The following is a 10,242-nucleotide window of genomic DNA, read 5'->3' on the forward strand; positions in this document are numbered from 1 at the left end:
AATAGGTTTTTAAAGTTACCTCAAAAGGCATCCTTTTTTGTTGACTGATGCTAAAGGTATCACAAAGGCTTTGCAACTCCTTGTTTACCTGGACAAAAAACATTTCCATTGCAGATTTGTTCTTGGCTTGATTGACCCTCACATTTCCTCCCGCCATACTTAGGAGCTGGGTAGTTACATAGGCGCTGTCTTGATTGCTTTCCCTGTTTGCAAGTCTTCGAGCATGCGCTCCACTCGCTCCAGTCTCCCCAGTTCCCGTCAACTAGAATATTGATCAAAGATGACGTTTCACTAAAATTCCTTTTATGTGTTGGAATAAAATTTTTAGCCTCCTTATATCCGTAAATGAAGCCAAATAAATGAAGGGAAATGGCTTTTTTTTTTTCTGTCATTTTGGAATCAGGGCATGTAGCTTTTTACAATAGGAGCCCCTCGTCAGGCGAAGGTCTTTTTTGTGTCTAAAGTATTCAAGTAATCTGGCAATATCAAAGCTAGTATACTACTAATTTTGAAAACAGCAAAGGTGACTGGACATGAGGAAATTTAGCAGAGGAAATCTTTATTCAGTTGGACGTTTTAAATTAAACATCTCGTCAGTTTCGGAAAATGTTTTGTCAATTTGAAGAGTTGCATTTTTCGGTGCTGACCCGGAGATGCTTTGATAGGATCGAGGAGTTTAATTTGTCTTTTTATTTACGAGATCAACATATACCACCTTTAGCCAGTCTCCCTTAATGATCTTAATTAACCTTTTGTAACCTCCAAATTGAATATTGCCCCATTCTTTACTATCGATAGCAAAAACTCAAAATACCCTGTCTTTGAGAACTTTCGGATGCTTACTTTTCTTCATTTCAACATGTATCACATTATCACATCGTGGCTATTTTCTTGGCTGAGGATCTTGTTGACCATATGTAATTAATGAATATAACATAAACTTACGAAAACATCTTTAGACTAAGTGCATTAATTTTTTTTCTTTGTGCAGTAAAGAGACGGGAAGGAAGAATATTTTGCGTTTTCCAAGATGCAAAAAAGCGAATAGTTGGTCGAGAAGCACAGTCAAAATAACTTGGCACAATGCAAACGTTCATCCCCTAAATTCGTTAACTCACTTGGACATGGGACATCTTTTTTGCAATCCTGGCTTTCACTTGAGTCACCTGGGCAGGTCTTTCCACCATATTTTGGGACAGGTGAGTTGCATTCACGTTTTCGTGATTGCTTTCCTTGTTTACAAGTCTTTGTGCAAGTGCTCCATCTGCTCCAATCTCCCCAGTTTCCGTCGACTTAAAAAAAACACAAATTGTTTAAACTCTGGCAAGACAACAACAACGACAGCCTCTGCAAAACTTAAATTGAGGTATTTTAACTTCCTCAGAGCTAACACCATCTTTTCCGTCAAAAAAAAGCGTAATTTTTTGATAAAGGTAAGTATTAAAAGTGAAAGTCACAATTAACTAAAAATGTTGGGAAGACTTTTCATGAGAAAATAAACTGCAGTTTAAGTTCGTAGTAATCCAGAATTAGCTTAATTATTCGGGCTTAAAACAACTGGACCCTAATGAAAAAAGAAAACAATCAATAAGGCTGGGCTGTTACCCTTACAAAAACAAGTTGCAGTACCTGGACATGGAACATTTTCATTGCACACTCGCTCCTGACTTGAATGTCCTTGACATTTCTTCCCGCCATACTTTGGAGATGGGTAATTGCATTCTCGTTCCCGGGATTGCTTTCCTTGTTTACACGTCTTGCTACACTCACTCCACTTACTCCACTTTCCCCAATTTCCATCCACTTATAGCAAAAAATGAAAGAGTTATTTAATGGTAGTTGCTTAAGTATCCTTTGTCTTTACAGTTCCTTTCAAATTGGAGCAGCCGTGAATGCGATGCGAGATTCAAAGTAACTATAGAGACAGTATTCTATGGTAAAGCAAGGACGGTTTGGTTACAAGTCACCAGTCAGCTGTATTGTGTAAGTCTACTAAACTGTTTTCCTATATATTAGGAACTGATTACCAAGATCGATGATTTTTGGCAGGTGTAGTTGAATCTTACTCTCAGAAGGGGTTGTATTGGGGAGGGGGAATACAAATTCCTCTACGGCCTCACCTGGACAAGGGACATCTCTATTGCAAATTTGAGTTTCCGTGGAATAGCCAGGACACTTCTTCCCACCATAGTTTGGAGCCGGCGAGTCGCATACGCGTTTTCGTGTTTGATTTCCCTGTTGACAAGTCTTACTGCATTGACTCCATTTGCTCCACTCTCCCCAATTTCCATCGACTAAAACCAAAAATGGCAATGGCAATGGCAATCAGAATGCAAACATCAACCATTGAGTAATGACTATGTTAAAATATGGAAATTACGCCAAAAATGGCAACGACTGGCTATTGCATTAGAATAGTAATAGGCGATGACAATAACACTACCAATGACAATGATAACGACGTGGCCATTGAAAGAGACAGAGGCAGGGGCTATGTCAATGGGATGGCAGTGGCAGTGGCAGTGGCCATTGGAAATGACAAGGAAATATTAATTGTATCTAATTTCTTCTTTTTTAAAATTTGGATAAACAAAGTATAAGGCAAATTTTGAAAACACGTCTCTACGTCCCCAAAGCGATTGTGCTGGAGATAGACAGAGGCACGCCACAATACTTAGAAATAAGGATGAGGAAGGATTACTGAAATGGAATGCTTTTCAAGTTTACCAGGACATGGGATATCCTTGTTACAGACTCCTTCCTCGGTTGCTTTTCCTTCGCATTTCTTTCCGCCATGTTGTGGAGCTGGTGAATCACATTTTCGTTCTCTAGAATATTTTCCTTGTCGGCAAGATTTGCTGCAGGAGCTCCATGGACTCCATTGTCCCCAGTTTCCATCAACTAGATTCAAAACATGGATTAGAAACATCAGTTCTATGATATCCAACAGACGGAGGCTTCCTTAATTCAACAGAGTCAAATGAATAATTCGCTTATAAACCAGCATCGTAGACTAAAGAATGGTATGTTATTGCATGTGTTGACGCATTGGACTAAATCAAACCTTGAGTCTAGGCATGGGTATGTTTCACATGCAACGTTTGGTTCTGCATGAGAACGAATTCAACTCAGTTTTTCATTTTTCTATAGAACTAGCATATGACCACCATAACGTTACTTTGGGTATAATAATTTCCAATTTCGGTCAGTGGATATCTTTCCATAAATGTATAAGTAGAATAAAAGTAAATTGTAAATTTCCCTTGCAGATTTTCTGCTCTACCTTTCCTGGTACACACGGTTTAGAGATATCATGCCACCTTTACCTGGACAAGGAATGTGGTTGTTGCAAATTTGCGTATCACTTGAGTCTCCCACGCATTTCTTTCCTCCATACTGTGGAAGAGGTGAATTACATTTTCTATTTCTTGTCTGCTTTCCTTGTTTGCACGTCTTGCTGCAAGCGGTCCATTTACTCCATTCTCCCCAGTTGCCATCGACTAAAAATGAAGGCGTTTTTGTAAGTTTTCTCCAATAATTATTAGTTAACTAAGAAAACAGTCTCTCTCTTTCTTTAAGGCAAAGTTTTAAACGAAATCACAAAGGTTGTAAAATTTTCGTTACCATCGTGACAACTTCATGGACTACGATTAGTCATTTGGAACCTTCATCGAACCCATGTTTTGAATAATCCAAAGAAAACATTCAATTTATTTATTGTAATAGGAATTGACAATACGATTGCTCTCTTTTTGCAGTTCACATTGCGAAATCCTAAATTACAATTGACTTACCTGGACACGGAACATTTTTATTGCAATCCTCAGTTTCACTAGAGTCTCCTTTGCACTTCTTTCCACCATATTGTGGAGCTGGTGAGTTGCATTTTCGTGTCCTGGAATGTTTTCCTTGTTTACAACTCTTACTGCAGACACTCCACTGACTCCACTCTCCCCAGCTTCCATCCACTAAAAAAGAAAAGAAAGGAACGATTTTCATTGTGTTGCTATAAGCGCGCAGTAAAACATTGGTGAATAGTGGTGAATAGTGGTGAATATTTACCGAGCCGCGAAGCGGCGAGTTAAATATCCACCACTATTCAACGACAGACAGACAGTTGGCACAGTTCTCGAACTCATTAATAATTCATTTAATAAACTAACAACCATTGGATGTATCCCACATCAAGTGCATGTGTTTTGGATATTCACTTACATGTAGAGTGTAACATCTCTAGTCAATGGTACATACCACTTGATCAAATTATGAATACACATCGTTTCATTGAACAGAAATATAGCACTTTATAATTTATAATTATTTTGTTGTGAAGTACCTCTCTTCCTTTTCCTTGGGTACATGGGACAAGGAAATGTAAATTGGATTCCTGATTACTAGGTTGTCTATGCAGCTATAGGGTATTGTCTTTGATGGTAGAGGCATTACCATTTCTTTAGATTCAGAGTGACTTCAAGGTGCCAATCATGTGAACTTGTATTTTGGAGTGACGGTTTTTTCCCTAATTTTCACGTTAAAAGAAGTGTGTAGTAAGCCACGAAAACGTTATATTGTTAAAAAGCGGGCTAAACTAGACAATGTTTGCAAAAAATAATTCTTTAATTAATTAAAACTAGGCAATAAAAGTTCAATCAAATTTATTTTTACCTGGACAAGGAACATCTTGGTTGCAAATTTTTGTCGCAGATGAGTCTCCTTCACATTTCATTCCTCCGTACCGTGGAGCCGGTGAATTGCATTTTCTGTTTCTTGACTGATTTCCATGTTTACACGACTTACTGCAAGTGGTCCATTTACTCCATTCTCCCCAGTTTCCGTCCACTATAAGAAGGAATTCAATGATGTCCGTATTATAACAGCTTGTGCCTCGAATTGCAAAGCAATATTACATTCCATAAAAAAAAAACTAAAAAGAAAACGACGCATACCAAATGAAAGTTGAATTAGCCAATATCAAATATACCATAATACTCCTTGTTTGTCCCTCCAAAATGTTGCATAAGCATTGTTTACAGTTTCCCCAGGCACCATTATAAGTCCCAAAAGAAAATAAAAACAACGCTTAGAGTGATTTTACTTGACCCGTGAAATATATAGTGGAATATTACAAGCTATATGTGCGTAAAAGCCCCTATCACATGGTGTATGCAAGATCGAGGATGAAAAAACTGACACAAAAACAGAACACACAACTGAAGAGATAAATTATACGACAGTTATTGTAATACTTTTCTTCGGTTATTAGACCTAAACGTCAGAAATTTTTAGAAAAGATCGTGAGGTGTTTTAGTTAAATAGTCTGAGTAACAGAAAAACAATAGGTCTAATTAGGAGTTAGTGTTACACAATCACTATTATTCTCTGTTTCATGGGTCAAGTAAAATCACTCTATGCAAAATTCTGGAGGGACAAACAAAGAATCTTATGGTATTTTTGATAGTGTCTGATTTTGTTGCTTGATACATTATTTTATCGCCATTGTTTTACGTTTTTGCCAGATCATTTAACGAAAAAAAACCTATGCCTCCGGCGTTATTCTGTATATATATATACAATTGCATGGAAGTAACTGGGACACGGCTGTGGAATTACACTTTTGTAACTCTGCGCAAGAATTAGTTGGGCAAAATCTTAGTGGCACACCGGGGCTATGGCAATGGGGATTGTTACAGTCAAGTTTCCCCCGAATAGCGAGGGAAATTGCAAAAAATATATATATACACAGTACAAATATTACATCCCCCCGCGCTCAGTTCCCTATGACGGGTTTAGTGTCATAATTCAAACATGCCATTCAAACTTTTAATTCGACAATTCAAACATTCAATTCGGCAATTCAAATATTCACTTCCCTTCACAAGTCACGGGTCATTGTTTTACCAATACAGGAGAACCCTAAACACTCATTAAACCTAACCTTTCGCCTAATTGAATTGAATTGCCGAATTCAATGTTTGAATTATTGAATTGAAGGTTTGAATAGCTAAAATGAATGTTTGAAATGCCGAATACACGTTTGAACTTTAACAATAAAAACGCGCCATACGTTCCGAGGGTCGGGTGGTCGTGGTTTCAATTGACTGGTGCATAACTACAGAATGTAAAACATTGAAGGAGCAACGTATTAAAGAGCATAAAATATTGCTTAGCGACAAATCATTTGGACAGTAAAGCCGCTGTTACACGTGGAAACGTTTAGCTGAAACTTGTGTGCAACGGCTCTGCGAAAAAAATAAGTAATACAGTGTAACATGGTTAGTTTTTTGAAACTTTTTTGAACTTCCGTTGCGAGACAAATTTAACAAAAAGTAGAACCGCCTTCTACTGCGGTCGCAGCAATCGCATTGGTGATAAAAACAGGAGTTCACCGTGTAACACCACTGCGTGAAACTGGTCTCACTCGGTCTTGTTACGCTGCGCTGCGTAAGCCAATAAAAACCCGCTAAAGCCATGTAACCAACATTTCGAGGCCAGTTTCGACCTTTTATGTTACACGATGCGGCACCTGCTGAGACTTTTTTGCAGCGCCGTTGCACGTAAGGCCCCGTTCAGACTAGATGCCCTTGCCCGGTTCTCGGGAACGGGCACCAGTCTGAACACCGCTATTTGCTGGTGCCCGAGAAAACATTTGGGCACCGTGCCCGGTCACGGGCACTACCTCCGAGGGTATTACTCGGGCACGGTTCCCTGGAACGGGAACTTGTCTGAACACGCTTTCATCAGTTCCCGCGCTTTGACCATGCTCCCCTGCGATGTAGTCACGATAATGGCGGCCATTGCAAAGTGGACGAAGGAAGAAATCATTGCGTTGTTAGAACTGGGTTGTCTGAACAACGTCCAGTTTAGTGCTCGGGCACGGTGCCGCGGAACTGGCATCTAGTCTGTTTCAGCTAAAAGTTTCAACTTATAACAGCGGCTTAAGACACTCGTCACGGCTGTGGAGATAATTTTGTGCAGTTTTACTAATTACTCAATTACTAAGTAACTCAATTCAGAGTTCGTGGAGAAAAAATGTGGGTCGACCATAAAGGATTTTACGTTAAGAACAACACAAATGAACTTTCAAAAACTGTTAGACTGAACAGTTTTCAAAAGTCCCAATTGCAATCGATTTTAATCTCCTTCAACTTTGCCCTTCCCTGCCTCCTTTTGTATTTGCTGTGTTATTCAAACCTTCCTTTATCATTTCAAGCAGTTATTATTTTTACGTTTCGCTTGATTTTGGTTTCCAGTTTCCAGTAGCTGAATTTGGCTAAATTTTGTGACAAATCTCTTTTAAATGGTTCGCAACCCAACAGCCCAAGATAAAGGAGAAGATGCCAAAGAGCGCGCGGAACTAAAAGGTAAAAAGTGTATTGAATACTCCTGGAACCAATCAGATAACATAATTTCAGAACTCCTTCCTCTCGCACAGAGATGAGAAAAATGTTTTACCTGCACACGTTCCACAGGTCTTTTGGCACTTAAATGACTTGAACGAAAGATAATCACAGTAGCCTTTGTTCTTGTAAAACTGACACCTCACCGTTCCATAACGATCACTGTCTGGCCCTGTTCAAAATTCAAGAATAAATGGTTGCCTTGTAAGAAGTAAATTTAAGTGGTTTAATCGAGTAGTGTCAAACATTCGTGTCGTGTTAAGTCAATTAAGAATCCAATGCATCTATTATTGAATTGAGCACTGCAAGGGTATCAAGCAGTAGGTTTAAATATTCGGGCCAAATTATTGTATTATCATGGTTCACGTTTTGAAGTTCCAAAAGAACCTTATGATTCAAGCTTTATTTTGCTGAACCATTACCATTATCCCTGCACCAATGCTTGAGGGAAGGAAACCTCAGATCTCTTTGAAGCCTATATTCTGGCCAAATTATTGTATTATCATGGTTCACGTTTTGAAGATCCAAAAAAGCCTTATTATTCAAGCTTTACTTTGCTGAACCATTACCATTATCCCTGCACCAATGCTTGAGGGAAGGAAACCTCAGCTCTTCGAAGCCTATATTCGGGCCAAATTATTGTATTATCATGGTTCACGTTTTGAAGTTCCAAAAAGGCCTTATTATTCAAGCTTTACTTTGCTGAACCATTACCATTATCCCTGCACCAATGCTTGAGGGGAAGAAAGCTCAGATCTATATATAACAAAATTCTTATGTAGATCTAATAAGTGAGAGGTAGATTTAGAAGAAAAGTGAAACTGATACGAAGAGGAGAAACCAAGTTGAACCCAAAACTTCTACACTCAGACTTGGGTCACCTTTGCATTGCGTGCAGGTTTTGCGACATTCATTTGTATATTTTGCACATTTTCCTTCTTGCTTGACCCTATAACATATATCGCATCGGTAGGTGTCCAGACATTCTGTGGATATTAAAACAAATGAGAGATTGGACAGGTTAATAAAACTACAATCAAACTTACCACCGCAATGGCCATTTGGCTGAATTTTGTAATACTTTTGATGCGATCATTTATTGTATTTCTTATAGCTTTTGGAATTATTTTGTCGCTGTAATGTTTATGTTGCCAGAACACACTATAACTTTACAAGGTATATTTCATTAAGATATGTCTTTGGAAAATTAGCATGCAGAGCCTACTTTCGAATCATTCGTGATTCTCTTTTCTATCACCTGTAAGGAAAGAATTTTTCCAAAAACTGTCAATTAACGAGGTACCAACTACAATGAGAGGTGGTTAAATAATGTCAAATGTTAACTAATAAGCGATTTCACAATCAGGAGATCAGGCTCCTGGCACAGTTCACCACTCACGGTTAAAGTAGTCGGAGTCATCTGAGGACGTAAGACTGGGATCTGCATGTAAAGAAAGTTATGTGTCATCAGCATGATAAGTATTGCTGACCCAGTTTAAGCCATACAAAATGAATCCACTTGGACAAACAGAAAATTTAAAAAAAATGAAAATGAAAAAGAAAGAAAAAAAATAAAGGGTTACCCATCTCTTCCTCGTTAGTGAGCATTTTTAACTCTCGTCCAGCTGAGTAATCTACAAATAGTAGAATCAAACAATTTGCAGCAACAAACGCTTTTCAGTGAGTTAGGTGAAATGAGGAGATGAAATGCATTGTAAACTTCGTGGTAATGACATAGAATTCAAGTGAAGTTTGGACTACAATACAGCGAAGATGGCCATGGCTAGAAACGCCTGGGACATATTCGTAAGAGGTTGTCTCGAATGTCTGTAAATTATTTTAGCTAATCTCTTACCATTTTCAGCATCTATGTTTTCCGAAAATGGCCATAACGCAGACGTTAAAGCCGGAAAAACTATTAAGAACAACAAGAAATGGTAATACATCATTTTTCAGTAAGAAACGATTCCTTAGCTTTTTCTTGGGTGATAACTGGATTCAGTGAATGTGAAAAAAAGCTTGAGTTACCCCTTTTTATATCCACTCTTTCGTTTAGGTGGGAATATTCTGGTCTTTTTACCTTTACTATGGAATTGAAAAGAATAAAAGACGAGATCAAGTTTTTTCATTGAATCATTGTAGTTCCAGGTTTCTATTGTTTGTCTTTGTTTTAACATGATTATTTTAAGGGAGCTCTATAGAGACAAGGCTGTAAGGCAAGAGTTCATATTGCATTGTAATCCTGATGCTTGACCGATACTGGGAAATTCCTTTTTTAACATGTGATCTGCAACCAAGATCAGTCTCATCGAGCTCTACGCGTTATTTCCGGATAACGTGAACTGACTTGTACGATACATGCTTGTGTCAGCTCTTCGAACACGAAACCATGACCGTGTTGTGACTAACACAAAACGCCATTTCTTTTAAAATGTGCCACGTTTTGAATTACTAGTCTCAATCCACAATTTGCGAACTAAAGAGACCTCTTCTTAAAAGTACCTGACGAAAGTACGTATACCTGACCTCTCACTAATTCTATTCATTCCTGAAAAAGACGAATATAGATAATTTGATATCACGCTTTTGAATATCTCCCTCCCTAAGTCCTGGGTTGTTCTTCGACAGAGAATGAACTTCCAAAAGTTCAAAATCATGGTTTTAAATAAAACAGTAAGATTTTAGTTGAGAGTTTCGATCGCCATGAAGAGGGTCAGTTTTTTTCATGATGCTAGAGTTACTCTTATCAGTTTCGAAATACATCATTTCATATGGTGGAGACATTTCGTCAAGATATTCAATTTATCACTGTATTATTTCACTTGTTGTTCTTGTGATGAAAGAG

General features: G+C 38.2%; 1 protein-coding gene across 1 annotated transcript in view; it reads right to left on the reverse strand.

Annotated features, from left to right (window-relative positions):
* Positions 1–10,181, reverse strand: part of LOC138053978 (coadhesin-like) — a 12,418-nt gene extending 2,237 nt beyond the window's left edge. Inside the window, exons 1-14 of the mRNA XM_068900499.1 lie at positions 10,139–10,181; positions 9,253–9,312; positions 8,981–9,031; positions 8,797–8,838; positions 8,279–8,383; positions 7,453–7,569; positions 4,666–4,839; positions 3,795–3,968; positions 3,327–3,500; positions 2,702–2,901; positions 2,121–2,294; positions 1,630–1,803; positions 1,119–1,292; positions 64–262 (exon numbers count right to left, since the gene is read on the reverse strand). Coding sequence (XP_068756600.1) covers positions 64–262; positions 1,119–1,292; positions 1,630–1,803; positions 2,121–2,294; positions 2,702–2,901; positions 3,327–3,500; positions 3,795–3,968; positions 4,666–4,839; positions 7,453–7,569; positions 8,279–8,383; positions 8,797–8,838; positions 8,981–9,031; positions 9,253–9,312; positions 10,139–10,181 — 1,861 coding nt within the window. The remainder of the gene's footprint in view (positions 1–63; positions 263–1,118; positions 1,293–1,629; positions 1,804–2,120; positions 2,295–2,701; positions 2,902–3,326; positions 3,501–3,794; positions 3,969–4,665; positions 4,840–7,452; positions 7,570–8,278; positions 8,384–8,796; positions 8,839–8,980; positions 9,032–9,252; positions 9,313–10,138) is intronic.
* Positions 10,182–10,242: the final 61 nt, after the last annotated feature.

This window comes from Montipora capricornis, chromosome 6 (assembly GCF_036669925.1).
Source record: "Montipora capricornis isolate CH-2021 chromosome 6, ASM3666992v2, whole genome shotgun sequence".
NCBI classification, from domain to species: Eukaryota; Metazoa; Cnidaria; class Anthozoa; order Scleractinia; family Acroporidae; genus Montipora; species Montipora capricornis.